The sequence below is a fragment of the Protopterus annectens genome, chromosome 9.part0, assembly GCF_019279795.1.
Source record: "Protopterus annectens isolate FY-2018-M chromosome 9.part0, PAN1.0, whole genome shotgun sequence".
In the NCBI taxonomy this organism is placed as follows: Eukaryota; Metazoa; Chordata; order Ceratodontiformes; family Protopteridae; genus Protopterus; species Protopterus annectens.
Genome location: NC_056743.1, coordinates 90,982,025 through 91,009,416, shown reverse-complemented (window position 1 = coordinate 91,009,416; position 27,392 = coordinate 90,982,025). Strand labels below are relative to the sequence as shown.

General features: G+C 40.2%; 1 protein-coding gene across 4 annotated transcripts in view; it reads right to left on the bottom strand.

Moving 5' to 3' along the window:
• Positions 1 to 27,392, bottom strand: part of ANO5 (anoctamin 5) — a 1,890,652-nt gene that overhangs the window by 74,190 nt on the left and 1,789,070 nt on the right. For all 4 annotated transcript variants that reach the window (XM_044082599.1, XM_044082600.1, XM_044082601.1 and 1 more), the window contains one exon: positions 844 to 949. In XM_044082599.1, the coding sequence (XP_043938534.1) occupies positions 844 to 949 (106 nt within the window). The remainder of the gene's footprint in view (positions 1 to 843; positions 950 to 27,392) is intronic.

Below are 27,392 nucleotides of genomic sequence, written 5' to 3'. Positions count from 1 at the left end.
TGAAGCCCAAGTGGCCAAACAAAGCCAACCGTGGGTAAATCCAGCATTACCCACACCCAGGTGTGGGTTATTGCTATTATACAATGACATTTAAGAAAAAAAATAATTACTTTTCTTAAATAATGGCATTGTATAATGCCTTCTTGCTGCCCTTCCGCAGCTGTCTGGTATTCTGTGGCAGTTCTGATGTACTACACATGCGTATGCCTACGCAGTACATCAGATCTGTGGGCAAAAGCAATGGAGAAAGCAAGATCTCAGTTGCTTTTTACAAACTGTTTCACTATGTTAAATGGGTTTAACATAGCGAGACAGCTTTAAAAAAGCAATGGAGAATCTCCGTTGCTTTTTTAAAGCTGTCTCGCTGTGTTAAACCCATTTAACATAGCGAGACGGTTTTGAAAAAAGCAACGGAGAAAACAAGATCTCCTTTGCTTTTTACAAACTGTCTCGCTAAGTTAAAGGAGTTTAACATAGTGAGACAGCTTTAAAAAAAAGCAACGGAGAATCTCTGTTGCTTTTTTTAAAGCTCTCTCGCTATGTTAAACTCGTTTAACATAGCGAGACAGTGTGAAGCAATGGGGATCTTGCGTTCTCCGTTGCTGTAAAAAAAGAGTTATAGTAATGGAAAAAGTCCGGGCGACCGGACCTTTTTCCATTACCATAACTCTAATTTACAGGTGTATCCTACAACAGTTTATTTCTTTAGAAAAAAATAAGAAACTATATTTACATACTATTAAAATGCAATTAAAATGAAAAAGAAACACATGATATACAAAATCAACATGTTCGGGGAAATAAGTAGCTAAGCAATGATTTTATTTATTAAGGTACCCTTACCTCCATGATGATGATGAAAGCCAGCTTGGCAGCAAGAATATGCCAGAACTGCATCGTGTGCGAGTACCTCTTCTCGTGTTCTGGTGGATAGCGATAGTCTCTGTATCTGTTGAGTTAAAAAAACAAGTGTTTTCATTTGTAACAACTACATAACAAATGCCAGACTCGCTCTTTTTGACTACTTGCCATTAACCAAAGGATTTACACAATGTCAATGTACATACCTTTAGATATCTTGAAGACATGTGGAAACCCACTATGGATTTCAAGATTCACATATACAAACATTTCTTACAAAGTTGCCAATGCTCTATTAAAATCATAAGGCAGGGCACAGCGTGAATTCACTCAGCAGGAAATTACCTACTGGTATCTGCAGGCCTTCTTCCATAAAGCTTTTCAGTTCACTGTGCTCTGGAATCCATAATGACCACTAAAACATGTGACACCACATATAATTAGACTTGCAGGTATACACTTACCTGCTGTTATAAGGAAAACCATGAGATTAACAAAGGGAGTGGGGAAACAACTCTGGGGAGATCATCACAAAGCCTACCACACAAAAATAAACAGGACAGAGTTGAGGATAACACATTGACAAAAAACAATAACTAAGAACCAAACAGATGCACAAGGAACATTGGGAAAGCTATTTACTACAACTAGGCAGCAAACATCTTAACCAAAAATATTTTCTTGACTGCTGGAGGGCAAGTTGCTACACCAGTTCCCCATAATCATTCATGAACTTCCATGGCCCCCTCTCAAAAATTAGTAAATACATCCTTAAAGACAAAAACTAAAAACATATTAAAATTCTGACAGTTGTGTGTATGCTTTCTTTATTTTCATACTGATGTAATAAGTGTGTTTTGCCAACATATAAGGGTTTACAAGCCATGCAGCTTGCTAAATTAATCAGTGCTCTAGACCCACAATTACAGTACTTTCTAGGTTTTATAATGGGCCCTTTACTTCCAAATGACAAGTTAAAGCCTTCAAGTATACACTTACATTGGTTAAACTGACACACTTGTAGGTATCCTTTTGTCTACTGATATTAATGGCACCTTGAAAATCACCCTTTTTGAACTTCTCAAATTTATCCTTAATATTACAACCTCTTTTGAGCATAAAGGTTTGTTTAACACCAAAAACCGTGTCAAGGTCAGAGAAGTGGGAGAATATTTTACAGTTATAGTTAGTGATGAATTTTATGGTGTCAGCATCCACATTGTGTGACTTAATACCCTAGCGCTCTCAAACCATTTACTTTGTGGGTTTCTGTTGATTAGATACCCCTTTCCAATACAGGAGCAAGTTTTGTTACCCAAACATGCTATTTCATTTCTAATTCCATGTAAAGATTTCTATGGATAAACATATCTTTGTATAAATATATTCGAGAGTTTATCAGTTTCATCCAAAAAAGGTATTGTACTCAGAAATAATTGTGAAAACTGGACCACATGGATCATCACAAGGTTGCTTCTTTTTTACCAGTTGCTCGACTACTAGAGAAATGAAGGTAAGAAGTAATATCCTTTACATATTGGATGTGAATCTTTTTCTTTTTTTCAGATATAGATACACTCACGAAATGTAGCTCTTCATCCAAAAAATAAAGTATAAACTTGTGGAAGCTTGTATAAATTCCAAAAATTCCATTAATTTATCTTTTATATCATTCCATAATAGGTAGATGTCATCCAAAAACCTAAGATACAAGCTCCTGAGATGGGTGTGGGCCAGTGGAATGGATATTTGGAGAAAGGGTATGGGGGGGGGGGTTAAATGCACTTAAAAGGACAGGCTGTATTTCTTTCTCCATACACCCATCAAGAAAATAGTGAAATATGCAGTACAGATGAAAAAAGTTCCTGAAGTAAATGGACAGGGGTCTTTTGAGTACTGAAGATAAGTCTGTTTATTTCAACCTTATTTGAATATATGCTGAACAACCAACTGTTGTGTCAATCTTTGCTGTTACTGTTCATATTCGTTACTGATTCAATAATTATATAGTTAAAACATACGTACATACGACTTGACAATTAACTGGCTTATATATGGAAAGGAAGAGAAACATACCCCTGAACTTGTAATAATTAGTACTTAGACCAGTCACCCTATAAAATAATAACCAGAATGTTACTGAACTATGGTGGTTGCTTTGATGGAATACTTTGCGCTAAAGTTAGAACTGTGATTGCACTTGCGCTGCTTTATGGAACTCCTCTCCCACATTTGCAAAGGTCAAGGGTTTACCAAAAGGGGTCTTGAGGTAATAGTGACAACAAAAATGAACTACAAGGCAAAAATGTAGAAAGATTCTGTCCTGGCCAGTGCAATGCAATGGCCAATGCAAACAGTCTGAAGTACTATATACAGTTTTGGTAATCTAACAGTAAGAAGTGAATCAAATTAAAGGACAGAGTTTAGTGAGATATAATCAATGTATGAAAGGGCTAGGGAATAAAGGATACAAACAAACAGGAGATAAACGTTTTCACAACAGAAAAATAAGGAAAGCAGTGAGAGGATACTACATTTAAAGAGGAACACGTACAAAAAAAGGTAGCAGGACCTTCAGATTAAAGGCATAAACTTCAATCCATATATCAGAAAGTATTTTTTTGTGAAAGGAGTAAATGAAGGTAGGAGACTACCACAAGAAACTTGCTGTGAATATTAACTCCACAGATGCATTCAAGGGTGTGTATAATAAGTTGTGCACAGGTGTAATTACAAAATATGAGCTGGGTAAAATGGGAAAACTACATTTTAACTTGCTTTTTTCTGCTAACACACAAATATAATCGCAGCAGGAATTTGAAAAAAATGTAACTACCACCAAATATTATGAATGCAAAACAGACAAACTTAGTATGGATAACCCAAACGTAGACTAACAGCAGAAGGGAGTGCTGGGATACAAAACACACATGCTGGAACAGAGATGGCAATGATGTAGGAGAGAGTTTATAAAGATTGGAATCAAATGCTTCATAGAAGATAAGCAAGCCAACAGCAAATCTGTGGATAAGGAAACCAGCACTGATCACTGCTAGCTGACAAGCAGTCAATGCAGAAGGAAACTGAGGGGGGAAACCGGTGTGCAGACTCTGTAAACAAGCCCCAGAAAGCAATTACTAGAGAGGATGATGCAGTCAAAGTCAGAATAAGAAAACTGAGAGAAAGGAAAACACCTTTGAAATGGGGGCTTCAATCTGCTATAAATACATTGCAGTATCACACTCCCAACAGTTGAAAGAGAGACAAAGAAATGACAGTGTAAAAGTAAACAAGCAGGAAGTTTTTTTTTACAGCAGGTAAACATGGTACGTTGCAGGAAAAGGAGGTAAAATTAACCCAAACCAAACATCTTCCTAGTAACAGCAACCGCACTACACCCTCTGTTGTCGATCTCATTCTGACCTACCTACACTAGCCACATTACTTTTCCCTAAGAAAAGGAAAAACATGTTCAATGTTAGCACGTCATCTCTTCTTTCATTAGTTTATTTTGACATGTCTTCAAGGTTCCCGTATTTCTTATTACTTTTTTCCTTCCTTTTCCTCACAGTTTGTCTTGCTCTTACTTTTCTTTTCTGCAATTATTCAGTCATTCAGTATGTTCTAGCTAACCAAGCCTGCATTCTTGATAACTGTGGAGAAACAACTGCATTTATCTGGGGATCTGGGGTCACAAGGCCCAACAAAAGCCATGGCGGTTCTAGATTCACTGAGGTGCATTTTAGACTTTTTTTAAACATCCTTTAAGTCCACTAATTGCGTTATGTACTCACCATAACGTTCCACCTGTGTTATCCATTTTCATTCTTTCTTAACGTATGGGTAAGTATCTCACTCTCGGATCTGACTCTGCCACCTTCTATAGATTCTAGAAACAGACTTTTGCGCTCCTCCCTAACCCATAATGCCCCTGACCACTGCACTACTTCAGATTGAGTTTGCTGCTATCATGCGTGTATTGTATCAGAAGACACAATAACAATCCTAGGAAAGGAAAAGTGATAGCTGAAAGATCAGGAGCCCAAACAGGAACTATGGCTCATATCAACAAATCTGTTGGGTCTCTCCCAAAGACATGGATGGATAGGGGAAGGAGGGAGGAAAGTTGAGGAAGAATGAAAATGGACAACACAGATGGAATGTTAGGTTATGTACATAACTTCTTTATCTGATGTTGTCATTTTCATTCGTTCCTCAAAGTATAGGACAGAATCATGTCAGGATGTTCTGGAGAACCACGAACCAAAGGCAGCTATGTTTCTGGAGATGATATCCAATTTGTAATGAGTAGCAAAACTATGGGTATTTGACCATGTAGCGGGTGCACAAATATTTATATCAGCGAACACTTGAAATTGCAAATGCTGTATAATTGACCCAAACACTTTGAAAATCCAAAATGCTGAACACACTGATCAGAGATTTATTTTCCCAGGGAAAAATCGCTGATCCATAAAAAAAAAAACACAAAATGTAGGGGGGGCTCCCCTACTTAAATATACCAACTCAGAGACTGCACTACAGTGGAGGAAATGGCAAAGTCCCGAAAATGGTCCAGTGATTCCCCCCCCGGGGAAAAAAAATCACTGTTCCATGCTTTCGGAATTTCACCATTTTGGGTAAACACATTCAATTAAACAGTGTTCGCAACATTAAGCGTTTGCTTACATAACAGGAACCCTAAATATCAATGGAAGCTCTGGCTCAAAAAGCAGCTGAGGCAGATACTCATCCATCAGGCCCCTTTTTCCAGTTTGCTACATGGGGTTAGAATGGTCGCCATCTCTCTTGATCCAGTGCCACACTCCTGCCTTCTTCAACATTCATGCCGGACTGTCGCAGATCTTCTTTCACAAAATCCATCCACCTCTTTGCTGGAAGTCCTCGTTTCCTCTTACCTTCTTCCTGTCTAACCCAAGTCATCTTTACCAGATTGTCTTCTGCTTTTCTGCATGTGTCCGGACCACAATCTGTTCTCTTTGATCTTTTCTGCAATTGGAGCTACTTTGGCTTCTGCTCTTATGTCCTCATTTCTTCTTCTGTCCTACAGTGTGCATTCTACCACCCTTCTCAGGCACTTAATTTCCAGCACCTCTAGCTTCTTCATCTGCTCCACCTGTACTGTCTAGGTTTCTGTATCATACAGTAGCACTGGTAACCACTGTCTTGTACAACTTACTTTTTCAGCTTCTTTGGCATTCTTCTGTCATAGACTACACCTGAGACTCTATGCCAGCTGGCTGCAGCCCCCCTGATTCTAGCTTTGACCTCTTCATCTAGACCTTCCTTCTCTTCAACCACCCCTCCCATATACTTGACGCAGTTTACCTGTTCCACTATCTTCCCTTCTCTCTCTATTCTCAGCTTCTTCTGATTTCCCCAATTTGCGGTCATTACCACAGTCTTATCTGCGGTTAGTTTAAGCCCATGTGTCTTCAGTTTTGCATTCCATTCTCCTATCCTTTGCTGAAGTTCTTGCTCACAGTCTGCCTGTAATGCCACATCTTCTACACTCAGTAACTTTGTTGATTTGTTCCCTTCACTCTATTTGCTAATGTAGTCCATCACCATTATGAACAGCAATGGGCTCAGCGCTGAACTGTGGTGTACAAAGAATTCCACTGGGAACCCCTCTGTGAGGCCGAACACTGTTCATACTAGAGTTATTGGGTCCTTGTACATAGCCTGCACTAATTCTACCAATGTTTCTGGGACTTCAAACCACCAGAGTACTGCCCAGATCAGCTTTCTTGGGACCTTGTCATATTGCTTTTCCATGTCTAGGAATGCTCAGTTGGACTCTCTCCTCTCGAGATTCTTTTCAACTATCTCACTACAAAATTCAGAAGCAGAATGGGCCTTTGAGTGCACTAGTAAAGTTATGTCCTTCATGTAATAAACATAGGAAATAAAATCAGTTATCCATTTAGTCAAAGTAACCTTTGAAACCAGTTTTCCCATTCTGTTTTTAGCAAAGGAAACAGATCAGTTTTCCTAATTTTTTTTGGTTCTGTGAAGGTAAAACAGAAGCTCTATATGTACATCCAATAGATGAAAGGTGTATTCTTTGTTTTCATAATGGGGAAAATACTGGAAAATCAATCACTTGATTGAGGTTGCTCTCAGAGGCAACCTTTGGTAACATGAAGGGTTTCTGTGTAAAGTAAATCTGTCTTTGTGGGAAAGCAAATATGGTGGTTTGGACAACAGAGCTTGGGAGTTCAGATACTCGTCCTGCAGAACTTATAGCTACCAGAAGGACAGTCTTCCAGGAAGGAGACTTGAGATCTACTTTACCTGATGGTTCAAAAGGAGAGTGTACTAAAGATTGTAAAAACCATAAGGCGATCCCACGGAAGAGGAGGATCCTTTACAGGAGGTCTGAGTAAAAAAAGGGTATCCTTTAGGAAGGCCTTAAATAATTTAGATGCTAAAAAAAGAAGCAAACTCTCTGATGCGATAGTTGGAGATGGCTGCTAACTGAACTTTAAAAGCAGGAAAATCTTGCCTCTCTTGAAAACAGAGGTAAGGAAATCAAGAATAGGAGGACGTGGGGTAGTATAAGGATCCAACTTTCTCTGCTGAGCCCAAAAAGAAAACTTTTTCAATTTATTTTTGTAAACCTTTCTAGTGAACAGTTTATGAGATGAAATTAATATTTTTGGACCACGGAGGAAATCCTGGAATGTCTAGCCATCACTGAAACTGGAGAAACCATGTGGTCAACTTGAAGCCTGCAATGTTCAGGTGAATTTGGCCTGACAGGTGAGATAGATCGTCTGGTCTGGGGTCCAGTGTCCAAGGAGGATGTACTAGGTGAGACCTATGGAAGGGAAACCATACCTGTCAAAGCCAAAAGGGAGCAATGAGGATTACTGTGCTCTTCAACTGAAGTGCTTTCTGAAGAAACTTGGAGATAAGAGGTAAGGGGGAGGGGGGATAAGCATAAAGGAGAATGGAGGGCCAAACATGAACTAGAGCATCTCTCTCTGTGAATACCCCCGAGGTAGAATTAGGGCTAAGACCCTGCTGTATTTGCTGTTGAGGGGAGATGCAAACAGGTTGCAGCAAGGTTGACCCAGTCTTTGCAAAATAATTTTTGCCACTGATTGACTAAGAGACCACTCATGAGGCACGAGGATGATCCTGCTGAGTTTGTCCGCTAAAATGTTGGATTTCCCCGATATGTGCATTACTGCAAGAAAAGGGTTGGATGAGATTGCCCACTGCCACACTCATTGCTTCTTGACAAAATGGGTAGGATTTGGTTCTCCTCTGTTTGTTGATGTACAGGACTGACATGTTCTGAAAGGCCTACAATGCTAGAAGCTAGAAGCACTGCTCTCATCTCGAGGACACTGACATACAAATTGGTCTCTTGTGAGGACCACATGCCTTGAATGTCCGTCCCTAGTAATGCCCACCACACCCCAACTAGGAGGCGTCTGTAGTCAACTTAGCTTTCAGAGGAGGAAGGATAAAAGGACACCCTTGACTGATCTCCTTGGACTGGAAGCCATCAAAGAAGAGACTTTCTGCAAGCCAAGGACGGTTTTACTGGATGCCTTAGAGAGCGTTGATGAAAGGACCATTGTACTGCTAGGGTCCACTGTAAAATTCTCCTGTGGAGGCGTACAGTGCGAATTAAACTGAAACACCCATCGACCCTAAAGCTCTGAAGATACGTTTTGTTGAAGGAGAAGGAAGAGAGAAAATTTGTCTGATCTGCATCTTCAGTGGAAGAACTCTGTTTAGAGGCAGAAGAGCTAAAGATCCAACATGCGTCTCAGGTCCCCTGGTTTCTTTGGCACTAAAAAAAACCTTGAGTAAATTCCGGATCCTCTTTGGTCTAGGGGAACCTTTTGAATAGCTCTTCTTTAGCAGCTTTTGAATTTCTATAGCTGCAAGCTCCCTCTGACTGGGTAGAGCATTAGGGAGAGGTTTTCTTTTCTTTAGGGGTGGTTGGGGAAAAAGGAATGAAGTATCCTCTGGATAGGATCCTGTGCTCCCAAGAATCTTTTGTGATGGCTACCCAGGCTTCTAGGTGCAAGGATAAGCTCCCCCGGACTGCCTCCAGGGAGGGTCAGCCAGGTAACCTGTCAGCAAAGGAATCTTGAGATCCTTGATTCTATGGACCCCCTCTGCCATGTGAGCAAAATCTATCATTGTAGCTATCTCTCCCTGCCTCTGGGGGAAATTTCCATGTAATTCCTGAAAAGGACCTTGAGACTTCCAGAGCCACATGTTTTTCCCATCACATTAATTCTTGCAGATAGATCTCTATGGGGTAGAAAAGTGGATTCCAATGATAGACAAGGTCTTTCTATCCTGTTCACTGCGGGAAAGGGTCTCTTACAGTGGGCCCAAACAAGGAAAATCCATCACAAACAGCACTGATGAATGACACCTTGAAAGGTTCCACAACAATCACACCCAGGCATGTCCTCTTATGGCTATGCTTGAACTGGCTGCCCTTGAGGTACCCTTCACCTGTACACCAGATTAATCTGAAGGACACATTTGCAATGGATTGTAGGGTGGCTAGTTGTGAGGAAAAGGACTTCTGTTCCTCTGTGCACATAGACCCTGGGGCAGAATTAGAATTCCTTTATCAAGTCACTCTGTAATCTGGTGAAATGTGCCAGGTAGTTCAGCAAATGTAGAGCAAATGATGCTGATGCACATACTCGCTTCCCAAACCCGTGCAAAGCCCTAGACTCCCTGTTGGGGGCGGAAAGATGAGCTCTGCTTAGCTAGTTTCTTGCCGTAACAATGGACTCTACAGGAACCCCCTTTAGTCCAGTACTGTCCATCAGTGGGGGGGGGGGGGGGGTGCTCAAAATTTTCAGGACTTTTGGGAACTAGTCTGTTCCTCAGATCAGATGCTGATGCTTCAGCTCTGAGAATGATCTGGCTCCAAGAGGGTGGGAGACGAATGGATCAGGGACTTAGTCGGATTGGAAGGAACAAAAGCTTTGGATCTGATTCTAGGGATCCTCAGATCCAGTAACTCAAAATGAAGGGCGGATTGGAGAAGGAGTGGCAACAAGTTGAAAAAAAGGCTTTAGGCTCTCGGATCTGATGGGAAATGGAGCCAGCAAGACCCACATCTGGATCTGGAGTATTTCATGTATTTCACAATTGGACGGCGCAGTGGTGCAGCAGTAGCATTGTTGCTTCTCACAGCAAGAGGTTCTCCGGTTTGAGAGTCTGCATGTCCTCCCTACATTCGTGTGGGTTTCCTCTGGGTGATCCGGTTTTCTCCCACATTAGAAAGAAGTGTCTGGAGAGTTTCTCCTCGGAACTCCACTGAAAATTGGTTCCCAGTTAACAAATAATAAATAAATAAAATTGTTCTAAACAAAGAGTTGCTACACATTAAGATATTGCACATTGCTTCACGTAATTACAGTAGTCCTGCAAAGCCAAAATAACAGGCAAAGAGCAGCAGGCAGCTAGTCATTTTCTTCCACAGAAGGCAGCCACAGTATTTATACCAGCTTGTACGTATCAAGTGTCCAGTTATACAGCCCATCTTATTTCTCACCAAGGCAAACTAGTCCCCCAAATAAGAGTTGCACAGGAAAAAAAAAAGTTCTCATTACACATCTAAATTTCAGCATGTATGCTGTATACACGAAGAACTCATGTCAAACTATTTTTTAATATAAATACACATTTTGGATGAAATCTGCATGCAAGAAACATATCCAGACATTTTAGGACATGGAAATGTGTTCATAAAACACACTACATAATGTTTATGAAATACAGAAGAAGAAATGCAGGACTGTATATATAAAAAAAAACATGGCCATGGTTAATAGTAGGTGCTGAAGCCATTTAATATGGAAACAAAAATTGTTATAAAAATAGTAGTCCTTTAAAATCTTAAACATTAGTGAATGTTTCGCTTCATTTACTACTGGTCAGTATGCTTCTGTAGAATGATAAAAATTACTTAATGAAAAGCCATGGGCACCATAATATAGCTTATACAACTTTTACCACTTCACTTTGGGTTGCCGTATTACATTTTCCATCAATACAATTTTTAACTCAAAACAACTACACTTCAAGCTTCTTATCAATCTGATTCTTGTCTAAAATTACGTGAATGCTTTGCAGCATTTTCTACTTGTAACCATACTTTTATAGTATGTCTGACATTACTTAATGAAAACCATTGGCCAGCATAACATGGCCTGTCACTGCCACTCCACCTTTGTGCCACCACATTAAATTTTCCACAAATACTTCAAGTTTAAATGATTTTACTTAAGGCTTCTTATCCATTGGAGTCCTGCCTACAAAATGTTTTGCATCCGTCAGCATGCTTCTAAAGTATAGAAAACATTACTTAATGTAACCAACCACTGGCCAGCATATGGTTCACACAAGTTACTACTTTGTGCCACTTTCACCTTTGTGCTGCACAGATGCCATCATATTATATTGTCCAGAAACACTTCTTTCTCTCTAATATATCACTACTGGCATCCATCCTGCACATACCTTCCGATTCCTACCAAACAGTATAGGACTCGAGTTGTGAATTGAATAACTTCCTGCTAGACATACCGCAACTACACTTCTTCACAGCCAGTGTCTAGCTGAAAAAATAATTAAACACACATGCACACATACACATCCACCTCTTGTTTCTCAAGCATTTAAATGCAGAGAGAGAAAATAGAGGTGTGCAAGTAAACTTACTATAACAGTAGGCGTTCAAATGATCATTGCTGCAGTAGCCTTAGCTATATGGATTATATTTTGTAAAGGATATAACAATTGGCCAGCTTCTAAAGCTTTAGGGCACCTTCCACACACACCAACTGACAAGCAGCTCGAGCTGAGCTGACTAAAATACAAGTTTAGGCACCAAGCCCTTCAGAGCTTTCCTACCAACAGACAGAGGGCGGCTGAGCCCTGAAAGGACAATACTGGGAGCAACCAAAAATAAATGTCCACAGCCTGGCATAAACATCACAAAAAACAATGGCGGTAGTGGCTATTCCAGCAGTAAGCATTCAAACATCTACTGTTACGGTAAGTTTACTGACACAACTGTACTATGTTTATCATAATGATCTCTGCTGCAGTAGCCTTAGCTACATGGGTAGATTACCCTAGCTTACATTTCAGACATGGAAGGAGAAGTCCAAGAGCTCCTGGAGAATGGTCCTAGCAAAGCCTGACCTGGACCTAGAGAAGGAATCAAGCTTATAGCGTGCTTTGTAGAAGTATGTACAGAGGACACAGTGACAGCTTCTAGAATAGTTATAGAATTAAAACTTTCCAAGAAGCCACAGATGAAGCCAAGGCCCTGGCAGAGTGGGTCTTGACCCTGCCTGGAATAGTTTTGTTATGTTGAGTATAACAAAGGGTAATAGACCTTAAGACAACCATTTGGAAATAGTCTGTTTTAACACAGGTGGTCCCTTCTTAATGTCACAGGAACTGAACAACTTATCCGGAGATCTGAATGATTACGTTTTGTCAAGATAGTACCAAAGTTGTCTGTGGACATCATACCTTTCAACCCCATAGTGCAAGCAATCAGGACAAAGCCTAAAATAATGGAAGGAAAAAGGCCCCAAACAGGGACAGATTTTAAATACTGCCCTTATAAAACCTATAAAGTTGTTAAAATAACTTATGTTAGCATGTGTTTTCTGAAGGATATTAACCTATAAAACTGAAATTTTTGTGATTATTTAACTACTTCAATCTTCAGTGACTTTCCAGAAAACCACAAATTTCATGAGGAACATGCCAAATATAGGAAGCAAAAACCCAGACATTCTGTGTAAATCTGGACAGCTGAGAAGTATGGGGGACATCGAAGGTACGGCATTATCCTTTCTCCCTCATTTTAGGTTCAGAAATGAAAACAGGGATACTGCCTTACAGTGAACTCAGATACCAATTTAGGCATAAAAGGATTGGTTCTCAATGAAACCCTGTCCCTGTAGAAATATTAGATAGGGTTGAATCACCATAATAGCCTGCAACTCGGATCTCTTCTTGCAGAGGTCAGAGCAATCAGAAATGTTTTCCATGTGAAAAACTTCAAGTCAACCAGGTCAGCTGGTCTAAATGGAGCAAGTGAAAATAACAGAGGAGTGTACCACGAGCTGCTTGTTCAATGAGGACACCACAAATCCATAAAATCCAACATTTAATATGGCTAGAAAGACAAAAGTATAAAAACTGCAGTAAGGTAAGCGCTTTCACGTTTAAAACAACGCTTCTTCAGACATCAAAGGCAGTCAAAAACCACAGAGTTTAAATATAGGAAATGACATCATCACCCATTCAGATGCAGTGAATCAAAGCATTAAATACATCTAACACATTTAAAAGGCATTTAAAGGAATACATACACATATAAAGAACAATGCAAAATAAAATAATCACTGAACGCCTATAATTGATAAAAATACATAAGTATATAGTATTACTCCTAATGCTTTAATGATCTGTTGGGCCAAAACGGCCTCAGGGTAACTCTGTCATTAAGCCCATATCTGTGGGCTTGAAGTTTCAAAATCCACTTCCCTTCTTTTTCTTCCGTGAAGTTCTTAATATTACCTAGCCTCCCATTTCTCAAAACCAATTCCAAAACCTTAAATTTAAAAGTATGTGATGGTCCATTAACAATAACATGTTGCGCCAAGGCATTAGTTGTATTACTCCTATCGATGGCATAGATGTGTTCCCTAATACGCTCTCTTAAACACCTATTTGTCTTGCCAACATAGAACTGTTTACATTGTTGACATTCTGCTACATAAATAGCATTGGTGGATTTACAATCAGCATAGTGTCTAAATGCATAAATGCGCCCTGTTACTGGATGTGTAAAGCTGTTGGAATTAGCTATATATTTGCATTGGTTACAAGAACGGCAAGGAAAAGTACCACATCTATCAGAATGTATGGCATCTATAATATTGCTGTCATAACACAGCAACCTGTTGAGAGACAACATGTTCTTGTAGGCTATGCGTGGTCTGTCTTCTATGAGATTCTTAATGCTACCATCCATTAACACAAATTTCCAGTTGTTATTGACTATTCTAATGATGTCTGTGTTCCTATTGGTATAAGGTATTGTAAGCCTATTAACTTGACAATTGTCATGTTTCATGTTGACTGTTGACCCAAAGTTACCTCTCTTCATCAATGGGGCACCAGGACCTGTCCTTAGTCTATCACATTCTTTGATGTCATTACGAACCTCTTGGCCATTATATCCTCTGGATAAGAAGTTAGCAGTTAATTGTGTTTTACTGTGTTCAAAAACAGTATCTTGTGTGGTCAGTCTCGAGACCCTCATGACCTGATTTCTAACAATGTTCTTATGCACATGCTTGGGATGCATGCTGTTGCGGTGCAAAAGATTGTTCCTCCAACAAGGTTTTCTATAAAGTTCTGTGTCAAAGCCATTAGGGACCATAACCACTCTAACATCTAAGAACTCTATAGCACTAAATGAGTAGGAACATTCAAAACAAAGAAATTCAGTAGTAGCATTCAAGTAGGACACAAATTCCATGAGCTGTTCAATCGAACTGCCCCACACAATAAAAACATCATCTACAAACCTATTGTAGTATTTCAAATGTCTACCAAAAATATTGTTGTTAAGGACAAAGGTATCTTCCCAATGTGCCAACACCAAGTTGGCATATGCGTTGGCACATGGGGTACCCATCGCTACCCCTTTGGTTTGTAAATAGTAACGTTTGTCATACAGCAAAACATTATTCTCCAATATGAGTTCCAAGAGGGACATCCATCTACATATCTTATCATTAGGAACACACTTCTTCACTAGAAAAAGCCTAATGAAATCCATACCAGTTTCATTAGGTATTGATGTAAATAATGATTTGACATCTAGTGTTACTAATAAATCATTGTTACAAAAAAGAGAAGAATCCGCAAATGCTGATAGACTCTCCAAGAAATGAGTGGTATCTCTAAGGACCTGAGCAACCCCCATGACTATAGGTTTAAACATTTTGTCAAGATAAATAGAGAGTGGCTCGGTGAGCCATCCTCTGCTGGATACTATAGGTCTCAAGGGAGGACTCAAAAGTTCCTTATGAATTTTCGGGAGCCCTCTAAATGAAGGAACAAGGGGATTATCAACCAAAAAATACTTATATAATTCATTGTCAATAACATTGGTTATCAGCAAGTCATAGATATAGCTGTGCACTCTTCTGATCAAACCATTAAGGTCATAGTTATGTGTTAGATGTATTTAATGCTTTGATTCACTGCATCTAAATGGGTGATGATGTCATTTCCTATATTTAAACTCTGTGGTTTTTGACTGCCTTTGATGTCTGAAGAAGCGTTGTTTTAAACGTGAAAGCGCTTACCTTACTGCAGTTTTTATACTTTTGTCTTTCTAGCCATATTAAATGATGGATTTTATGGATTTGTGGTGTCCTCATTGAACAAGCAGCTCGTGGTGCACTCCTCTGTTATTTTCATTTTCTTTAGTGCTTTTGTGAAATGAGGGTGCCTTACCTAGCAGTATTTGTTTTTTCCTTGGATTGTTGTTTCTTAATTTACTGCTAGGACATGGCTGTTTCACCAGTTAATCGAACCAGTGTCCTTGATGTGGAATGTATTCTTGGATTGGAAAATTTAGTCGCTATGTCAGCTAATCCTTTGTTGAAACTGACAACTAGCGACTTGAAGAATGAATGTAATAAGGCTGACAATTTTAAACATAATATGGATGTTACTCTAACGACCAGGAAGTTAGAGAACAAACTAGTGAAACTACGTAATGTGCACTGGCAGAAGCTGCACATGGAAGCTAGTCTCCATTTCAAGCTAGTTCCCAGGGGTTTGAGGGTGTTGAAGATGCCCACCTTCGGGACTACGCAACCGGACCTTTTAGCCAGGTGGCAAAAATTGAATCTTGACACCAGTTTCACTTACATCAAGATTCTTGTTGAACATTACAATATGGCAATAAGTGAATTAACTGTTGAGATAATGGAACTTGAGAAAGAGCTGATCGAGCTTCTGGGATACTGTGAACTTAACATACTTAATAGCGACCTCAAGCTCATGCTTAACTCCATTGACACTAAGTCCCTCTTAGATAAAAAGAAGAAATTGGAGAGGGACTTTCTCGATTTTCAAAAGGGACAGGTCTTTTCCTGGCCTCGTGACCAACCTCAACGTAATACCAACAAGGTGAACAATGTCATCGATCCTAATATTGTCAACACTAATGTGCCTAAAACTGGTGTTCCACAACGGATTCCCGCTTCTAAGGCTATTGCCAATGCTAACAAACAAGGTATTGCCGATATGGCCATTACGACGCATTCGAACTCTGATGAAGGGTCCGCCCCCATTATGATGTCATCAGCGAGCACGAACGAGTTAGTCACTTTATTTCCTTCAGTGCAATCCATTCCGGTCGATGGCAGCAATACTTCCTCGACCACGAAGCCAAAACATCTTTTAGTCGAAGCCCTTGTTCATGCAGAAGGGCACACCAACACTACTAGTACTCCGAAGTCACCAGGGGTACTTGAGACGAGAGGGATGAAAGATACACGTCCTAAGCGGCTGCCTGTTGACGTTCAGGCAATCACAGTTGAAGATGAAGTTTTTGGCGTAGGTGAAGGTTATCCTTTTCCGCTGCCCTTCAAACCTTTCGAGAGACGGACTTGGTCTCCACAAGGCAGGGCAACAAAGAGGAAGAACATGGAAGAAGGCACACAGCAAACGAAGAGACTGCTGAGATGAATTCTAATGGTTTAGTAGTTAACATTTCCAGGTATGTACTTAACACACATGAGTTGTCAGTATTGAATAGAGGCCTGGGTTTTATACCCTCTAGCTTCAACGAGCTTACGGACATTATTGTCGACATAAAACTTTTCACCAGGAATTTAGGTTTAAAGCTGTTATATGGTGCTAGTAACAACGAAACCGATGTTAATGTTCATAACATTTTCAGGAAACCCTCCACGTTTATGCCTCAGCAACATCCTCTGCTAGAGGCTTTTGAACAGGCTTGTGAGAGTGACATTTTTGATCTATATAATAATAAAGAGATCAAACCTGGTTTTTTTAACACCACTAAGGAGGAAAGGGAGGCTATAATGAGTTTGAGGAACAATGATTCAATTGTCATAAGACAAGCCGACAAAGGAGGTGCCGTAGTTATTATGGCCAAATCTATGTATTGTGACAAAATGGAAATAATGTTATCTGATAATGATACATATTTGCCACTGCATAACTATGACCTTAATGGTTTGATCAGAAGAGTGCACAGCTATATCTATGACTTGCTGATAACCAATGTTATTGACAATGAATTATATAAGTATTTTTTGGTTGATAATCCCTTGTTCCTTCATTTAGAGGGCTCGAAAATTCATAAGGAACTTTTGAGTCCTCCCTTGAGACCTATAGTATCCAGCAGAGGATGGCTCACCGAGCCACTCTCTATTTATCTTGACACAATGTTTAAACCTATAGTCATGGGGTTGCTCAGGTCCTTAGAGATACCACTCATTTCTTGGAGAATCTATCAGCATTTATGGATTCTTCTCTTTTTGTAACAATGATTTATTAGTAACACTAGATGTCAAATCATTATTTACATCAATACCTAATGAAACTGGTATGGATTTCATTAGGCTTTTCTAGTGAAGAAGTGTGTTCCTAATGATAAGATATGTAGATGGATGTCCCTCTTGGAACTCATATTGGAGAATAATGTTTTGCTGTATGACAAACGTTACTATTTACAAACCAAAGGGGTAGCGATGGGTACCCCATGTTAACGATATGCCAACTTGGTGTTGGCACATTGGGAAGATACCTTTGTCCTTAACAACAATATTTTTGGTAGACATTTGAAATACTACAATAGGTTTGTAGATGATGTTTTTATTGTGTGGGGCAGTTCGATTGAACAGCTCATGGAATTTGTGTCCTACTTGAATGCTACTACTGAATTTCTTTGTTTTGAATGTTCCTACTCATTTAGTGCTATAGAGTTCTTAGATGTTAGAGTGGTTATGGTCCCTAATGGCTTTGACACAGAACTTTATAGAAAACCTTGTTGGAGGAACAATCTTTTGCACCGTAACAGCATGCATCCCAAGCATGTGCATAAGAACATTGTTAGAAATCAGGTCATGAGGGTCTCGAGACTGACCACACAAGATACTGTTTTTGAACACAGTAAAACACAATTAACTGCTAACTTCTTATCCAGAGGATATAATGGCCAAGAGGTTCGTAATGACATCAAAGAATGTGATAGACTAAGGACAGGTCCTGGTGCCCCATTGATGAAGAGAGGTAACTTTGGGTCAACAGTCAACATGAAACATGACAATCATCAAGTTAATAGGCTTACAATACCTTATACCAATAGGAACACAGACATCATTAGAATAGTCAATAACAACTGGAAATTTGTGTTAATGGATGGTAGCATTAAGAATCTCATAGAAGACAGACCACGCATAGCCTACAAGAACATGTTGTCTCTCAACAGGTTGCTGTGTTATGACAGCAATATTATAGATGCCATACATTCTGATAGATGTGGTACTTTTCCTTGCCGTTCTTGTAACCAATGCAAATATATAGCTAATTCCAACAGCTTTACACATCCAGTAACAGGACGCATTTATGCATTTAGACACTATGCTGATTGTAAATCCACCAATGCTATTTATGTAGCAGAATGTCAACAATGTAAACAGTTCTATGTTGGCAAGACAAATAGGTGTTTAAGAGAGCGTATTAGGGAACACATCTATGCCATCGATAGGAGTAATACAACTAATGCCTTGGCGCAACATGTTATTGTTAATGGACCATCACATACTTTTAAATTTAAGGTTTTGGAATTGGTTTTGAGAAATGGGAGGCTAGGTAATATTAAGAACTTCACGGAAGAAAAGAAGGGAAGTGGATTTTGAAACTTCAAGCCCACAGATATGGGCTTAATGACAGAGTTACCCTGAGGCCGTTTTTGGCCAACAGATCATTAAAGCATTAAGAGTAATACTATATACTTATGTATTTTTATCAATTATAGACGTTCCAGTGATTATTTTATTTTGCATTGTTCTTTATATGTGTATGTATTCCTTTAAATGCCTTTTAAATGTGTTAGATGTATTTAATGCTTTGATTCACTGCATCTGAATGGGTGATGATGTCATTTCCTATATTTAAACTCTGTGGTTTTTGACTGCCTTTGATGTCTGAAGAAGCGTTGTTTTAAACGTGAAAGCGCTTACCTTACTGCAGTTTTTATACTTTTGTCTTTCTAGCCATATTAAATGTTGGATTTTATGGATTTGTGGTGTCCTCATTGAACAAGCAGCTCGTGGTGCACTCCTCTGTTATTTTCATTTTCTTTAGTGCTTTTGTGAACTGAGGGTGCCTTACCTAGCAGTATTTGTTTTTTCCTTAAATGGAGCAAGTGCTGACTTCTCTAACACAAAGTTAAGATACCAATAAGGGGCCACCAGTTTATCTGGACGCCTCTTGTGCAAAGCCCCTTTCAAAAATATTTTGACATTACACTGAATTGAAAGAGGGGGATCCATAGGTAGACATACTGAAATGGTGCATAAATGAGCCCTGTCAGAGGAATAAGAAAAAATATAAGATAGTAGTCCGTGGTGGTGGTGCTGCGGTAGCGTTGTCGCCTCACAGTAAGACGATGTCCAGTTCGATTCTCAGTTAGAGCGTCTTCTGCGTGGAGACATGCGTGAATGGGCGTACCTTCGTTGAAAGTTGTGCATCAGGGCTGGTAACTCGGCAAGTAAAAAGCAAATACCAATCATTAGCGGACTGGAGTTCCGCTGTGGCAACCCCTAACCGGGAAAAGCCACAACAAAATAAGATAGTAAATTACACAAATACTGTCAAACCAGAGAACAAATAGCAATGAATGTGGGCTGGTTATGTTGTTTGCAAGAACTACAAAACCTTTTCCATTACTAACGATTTTCTAGAAGCAGGCTTTCCTGCTTTCCATCAGTAACTGCTGCACATCCTCAGTAAACAGATGCCTTGATCAGGACAAGCATCTCTTTGATATGTGTGCGCTTGTGTTTGTCTTTGGTGTCCCGCACACCTTGCACTTTACCCCCACCCCAAACTGCTCTCCATGCAAAGTCTGAGGTGTCAGTGGTAACTGACTGCACTATAAAAGAGAGAGGGAAGGGGGGGTGACCTAGACTTAAGGATATCTGTTGTCTCTACCAAACAGTTTCTCTTCTGACAACCCCCAACACTAAGATTAGAAGAGACATATCGGTGTGGGTCCGACCAAACAGTTGGACCATATAGACTTCACATGCCATGGCATCCTTTAGAGTCCTGACAGGGGTTATCATCTAAATCATAGAAGCCATGAGACAAAATCCTGAAGTATTCCCACCCATTGTCTAAAGCCTGAGTGGAAAACCTTACACAGAGATCTAGATAAAGATCCATTTTTTTGTGTCTAGTTGACATCCCAGGATCATAATCGTGTGAATAGTAGTCAAGAAAGACTTTTGAATGTTCTCTTAGAATACAGCTTGTGTAAGAGATCTCTCACCAACGACAGATATCCGAGACTTTGAAAGCGACTCTGCAAACATACACAAGTCATCTAAATATGGAAAAATCTGCATACCCTTTAGCCTGCAATGAGCTATAAGTGCAGCTAGACACTTTGTGACCACTCCTGGTGCAGTGGACCATCCAAAGGTTAAGGCAGATAACTGAATGTGATGTAGACACACAAAACCTTAAGAACCTTCTGATGTCTGGATGGCTAGGGATGTGACCTTTTAAGTCTAGTGTTACCAGAAACATGAAAGAGGAAGTAGTAGTAACAGTTATAAATTGACATTACTTTGAATTTGGACACTATCACAAATAGTTTTAGGAAAGAGATCCAGAATTGGTCTTCAAACATTTTCTTCCTTTGGCATTAAGAACATCCTTGAATAAAAACCCTTCGCCACCTGGGAAGGGAGGACTGGTTCTAACACTCCTCGGGACAGCATGTGCTGAACTGTAGAGGCAGATCTGGAGGATGAGGAAGGACCCACTGAAAAGGAGGAATTTTCTCCCACCAAAATCTATGACCTTGGTGATCTTCATAACCCATTTGGGAGACTGAGAATACATTGAAAACACTGGCATAATCTAAGCAACAGCCTCAGAGAAAGAGAACCCCCCCCCCCAACAAGGAAAATCAGAAACTGAGCTCTCCTCTGACTCTGAATCAGAAATCAGACGAAAAACCCTGTATTTGCCCCTTCATCTTCCTGTTCAGATTCAGAATTCTGAATCTCTTCAAGAAAAGACACATCCCTCTTTCTTTTATCACACCGGCTGGATAGCCAGGTCACAACAAGCCGTTATTTGTCTGAGACAGGTCAGCTCAGACTCGGGGTTTCAGAGGGGGGGGGGGTGGAGGAACAGATAGGGACAGGATAGGTCAGGAGGATTACGGTGGGATGAGTTGTTGGGTAGTACTGAAAAGGCTGGGAACAAAGCAAATCGGTCTTTTCAATTTTAAAGTTCAGGCACAACAGATACCAGGCACGGATTACGCATTGGTAGATTCCCTTTCTGTTTACACTGGCACTGGTTCAGGTTACTGGCTCCAAATGTAAAACCTACCTCAGATCAAGGGCCAGAGCACTTCTGGGACTTATGGGCACATGAGAATGGTGGCTAATGTGTAATGCCCTCAGTGGAAGGACAAGGGTAAGGTACAATAAATGCATACAGCAATTTTTGTAGATTAGACTATCCAAGGACTGGGAAACGCATTGCCAATTCCATCCCTTCCAAATTAGGGCTTATAGTTTGGTAATGAAGGAAAGCGGTTGGAGTTTAGATATGGCAAGAAGCACATTATCAGCCTTGAATTGGTTTCACCAGGCTCTAGGGTTAAAGGACTTAACCAATTCATTTCAAGCCCAGTCAATGTTTAAGAGCTGGGAGAGGCAAACGTCTAAGACTCAAGACAAGAGGTACTCTCATAGGATCAGCAGTTCTACATAAACTATGGTTTGCTGTTTTAGCAATTTGCTCTTCTTCACTTGAAGTAGATTTATGGCTGCCTTTTGTTGGCTTTTTTGTGGGGCTTTTACATGTCTCTGGGGAATACACTTGGGTTTATGTGGCAAAATCCAAAACAGATCAAGAAGGAAGAGTCAGCGAGAAAGAGCGGTTACCGTGAAGAGTTTGGAATGGAAGTTGGCCATAGTTCTGTTGGAATACCAAAACCATAGGGGCATGTTAGAAGTTACGTTCTTTTTTCATCAGCAAAGGGATACTCCTACACAGTTTCAGGTGAGGGAAGTCTTATGGGAGTTCTAAAGTTCTGTGGCTTAGACACAGATGGATACATGTTGCATCTTTTTCGGCTAGGGACAGTGGCATATGCATACACAATGGGGGGCCATCAGAGGCTGGGAAGTAAAAGTCCACTGCTTATAAAAGATATGTGAGGTGTGAACAACTTTAAAAAGATGCTATGTACTCACCATAATGTTCCATCTGTGTTGCCCATTTTCATTCTTCCTCAGCCTGTGGGTTCGGATCCAAACCTCGGATCTGACTCAGCTGCTTTTTATAGCTTAGGATCTGACTCTCAAGCTCCTCCCTTACCCATAACGCCCCTGTCCTCCAGATTACCTCAGATTGAGTTTGCTGCAGCTGAATATAAATAATACATACATGTATATAAAGAAATTTATCATAAGACAGAAAAGATAAAATCAGGAGCTCAAAAGGAGCAGTGGTTCCTGAAACACCTCTGTAAATCTTCCCAGAAGGGACATGGGGATGGTAGGGGGAAGGTTGAGGAAGAATGAAAATGAAAAACACAGATGGAATGTCATGGTGAGTACACAACATCTTTATCTGATGTCATTTTCATTCATTCCTCAACCTGTGGGACACAGTCTCTGGCTACAATTGATCATGAGAGGCCCTCATGGAAGGATATTCCAGAACACCACAGGACCAAAGGATGCACTATTTCTTGATATAATATCCAATTTGTAATGCGTAACAAAGGTAGGAGTATTTGACCAGGAAGCAGCTGCACAAACATCATCAATGTATATTCTAGAAGAAAAAGCTGCTGAGGTGGACACTGATCTAACAGAATGTGCTTTTATATGGCTAGGTGGGGTAATACCTTTAGCAGTGTAAACATAAAAAATGCAACCCATTATCCGTTTAGCCAGAGTTGTCTTGGAAACTTGTTTTCCCAACTTTACTGTGCAAAACGAAACAAATACAATTGGTCAGATTTCCTGAAAGCTTTAGTCCTGTTCAGATAAAAATGCAAATGTCTATGCACATCAAGTGGGTGAAGTGTACACTCTTCCTAGTTCTGAAAGACAGGAAAAAATACTGGAAGATTAATAGCTTGGTTGATATTGTATTCAGAAGCAACTTTTGGTAAAAAGAACGGATTTGTATGTAAAGTGACTCTGTATTCATGAAAAATTAAGTAAGGTGGTATAGAAGAAAGTGTGTGTAATTCCAAAATTCTTCTAGCCGAGGTTATAGCCACGGAAAATACAGTTTTCCATGACAAGATTTTGAGGTCCACTTTGGCAGAAGGTTCAAAGGATGAATGAACTAAGGCTTGTAGGACCAGAGAGATCTCATGGAGGAATGGGATCTTTGACTGCAGGCTTAAGTAAAAAAGGTACCTCTCAGAAAGACCTTGCACAATTTGGAAGAAACTCAGGAATAAGAGTTTTTGCCTATATAATAACTGGATATGGCGTCCAGCTGAACTTTGACAGTGGAGTAGCTTGCTCCATCTTGAAAGACTGAGGCAAGGAAGTCAAGAGCTGCTGGGATCAGAGCACTAACGGGATCTAAAAGTTTCTGATGAGCCCAAATAGAGAATCTTTTCCATTTGCTTTTATAAACTTTTCTTGTGGAAGCCTTATGTGAGCACAGACAGATTTTCTTAACTGGAGAGGAAAGCCGGGAATGTCTAGCCATCATCGAATGGGGAGAAACCATGTAGTTAATTTGAGGCCTGTTAAATCCAGGTGAGTTTGTCCTGAGGGATGAGACAGGAGGTCTAGACTTGGGTCCAGGGAGGATATAGGTGAGACCAAAGGAAGGGAAACCAGACCTGTTGAGGCGAAAAGGGGGTAATTAGGATAACTTTGCTCTTCAACCTTTGTGCTTTTTAAAGAAACGTGGGGATGAGAGGTAGGAGGTGATCAGCATAAATGAGACCATAGGGCCGAACATGGACTAGGTAGTCTCTCGGTGATTGTCCCCGAGGAGGGATTAAAGCATAGAACCTGCTGCAATTATTGTTGCTTGGGGATGCAAAGAGGTCACAGCAAGGTAGACTATTTGTGGAACATCCTGTTTGCCACAGATTAAGACCACTCATAAGGCGTCAGAATAGTACTGCTTAGCCTATCTGCTAAAATGCTGGATTTCCCCAGTATGTGCATTGCTACCAAAAAGCTGTTGAAAGAGATCGCCCATCACCAAACTCTCACTGCTTCTCGACAAAAGGTTTAAGATCTGGTCCCCCCCTTATTTGTTGATGTACCAGACTGCTGACATCATAGGTGCCGGAAGCTGTTAAAGACTAGGGGGGGGGGGGTGACAGGGGCACTTGGTGAACTAAAAAGGGTAATTTTTTAATAACTATTTGCTACCACAACATAGTTCACTTGGAGGACATTTTAAGCTTGGCCAATTACCTTTTGGTGCTTGAATTAACATTTTCTGATTGGTCTTAGCTATCCCCATGGCTGATAATTGTATATTAGCCCTAGTGAGAACAACTGTGATCATACCATAGATAATTTGAGGGGGCCATGTAACGGATGCAGCATTTAGGAACTGCCTCTATCCATTAGTGGCATGAGGGGAAATCCTGGAGTACATTTTCTATTACCCATCCTTAGATCCAAGTTGCATTTGAATATGGATGGATGAGCTTTGCTTTATTTTTATGGATAGTCTGTTTCGAAACAGTGGTCGCCTCTGAGATATATATCCATCTCTCCATAACATTCAGTTTAGATACCTGGACTGAGTATTTCTGATGCCATTTGACTTGCTGATGTTCAGTAGGTCCATCTGTATTATGTCGGGAGATGCTTTGTATGCCAGGCATGTCACCTCTAAGCACTCTGTAGGATACTGAGTATAGTAATAAATCTTTGAGATGGTCCATGCAAGGCCTATTGTTTAGGACTTGTATCCTTTTAGTAAGTTATCTCTGAAGGTATTCCAATTGTTGCATGGGGGCTGGACAGATACATGCCAAAGTGGGCATTATACAAAATGACTGACATAATGAGATCTTTGTAAAGGGGGACAACATCATCTCTAGATCTAGTCACAATCAATTTGTTTATAAGATGTGCAATATAGAAAGGCTTTATGACTCTGGGCACATGTTGGTCAAAAGTTAGGTCACTGTACACACAGTTCTCAAATGCCAAACAATTGGATCAGTTCATAGAGGGCAATGTCATGATTTTGACACCAGTTATTATTAAACCTTCCTGCATGATGGTTAAGTCATCTGGGGATTCAATAATATCTCATAGCTTGCAGTCATCTCAAACTTAGCTGGCCAAAGCTTTTTGGTATTTCCTTTTACTTTTGAGATGTATATGCCAAACAGAAAAAGTCTCATAGGTTGGTACTAGGCTATCGGCCCTAGGGCCTATACAAGCCTAGCCATAACAATTCCCTGGCTATTTCTTTCCACACTATTTACTTCCCTGAACCCCTGTCTCCCCAGGGTGAATTTCCTTTCTCCCATCCAATCTTCAAGGTTCCTCTTGAAGAGGGCCAGAGGCGCTCTGCTCGACATGTATGGGCAGTCTAATTTCAGAGTCTGTGGAATCTCTGCACCAAACCCTGGGGGACTCCATTGGTGACTGGTCTCTTAACGTGTTTTGATCTCTTGCATCCTGTGAGCCAAGTTGGCAATGCAGCTGGTGATGCAAGTGTTTGCTCCTACATTATTCATCTTTTGTACTACACCTGAGTAGGGGATTGTGTTAAAAGGCTTGGCCAGATCAAGGTAATGTGGTGTGAACTGTTTTACCTTCATCAATTGCTTTGGTAACAAGAGTAAAGTGTAAAATTTGCCCATGATTTTGAGCTTTTCACACTTTCCTCTGGGCTGTTTTTAGGGCCATGCATACATGTATGCATTCCTTGATTCACCTTCCTTACTGTATTAAATTATATTCCTTTTATAATACTGCACACTTGTTAGACTTAAGTGAGAGTGCATTTTAAATTTATTGTTTAAACATTTTTCCAGTAGGCAATGAAACAAAAATGCATTAACCAATAATGACAAAACTGCCCTATTCAGAAAATTTCCATCATAAAGGTCTACTTCCACACACAACTGCATTTTAAATTTATTGTTTGAACATTTTTCCAGTAGGCGATGAAGGAAAATGAATGCACCAATAATGACACAACTACCCTATTCAGAACATTTCCATGATAACAATCTACTTCTACACACAATATATAAATACAGAATCACAGTAGAGTGTAAGCCATAGGCTTGTTGCACAGCTTCTTGAACTTATTTTCAATTTAGGGGGGGCAAAAACCAGGGACACATTTTAAACACTGCGTGTATAATTTTGGAAAGTTGCTTGCATAAAACGTTACCACCATACATTTCACTGCCAAGTCTTGAACCCAGAACACTGTGCACTACAGTTAGAGCAACATATCACTAAACTAAACCAGCAGTTTCTTGAAAGACAGGAAGACAAACTTAAATGGCTATCGTATCATTTAGTGAAATCAGTTCTCAAAGAAATACAGAACAAAGCCAATAATGGGGGAATACAGCCCCAAAATAGGGACACATTTCAAACAGTGACTTTATAACCTTAGAAAATTGCTAGAATAAAATGTTTTGTTTTAGCAAACCAGAAAGAACAAAACAAAAATGCGAGGCATAAATTCACAAGTTATGGTGGCTAGGGACTTTAGGCTCTTTTTACCTGTACCCAAGGTACAGGGTTTGAGCCTGAGTACCTCTAGCCACCAGATGTACACTGCTGGGGGCATTCTCTCACACACACACACTTCCCCTGCTGCTCCACTCTGCAATTACTGTGCTCACTCTGATAGACAGATTCTCCGTTCCCCCACTCTGCAATTAACTCTTGTCCTACAGTCCAGACACAGCAAATTCCATTCTGCAGCAGCTTCTGAATATCCCACTCACAAATAACAGCTGGAAATGCACAGACGTCATTGCGGCAAACTAAACCGCTCGCAAACGGAAAACAAAAGGGACAGAGGTACGGATGAGCTGCAAATGTGGGGGGGGGGGGCTCCCCTCCTCCCGCGCTCTATGGTTCTGGCTCCCATGACTGACATGCTGTCCATTTGTATGGCAATAGTCCCTAGAGGAAGAAAACTTTGTAAGG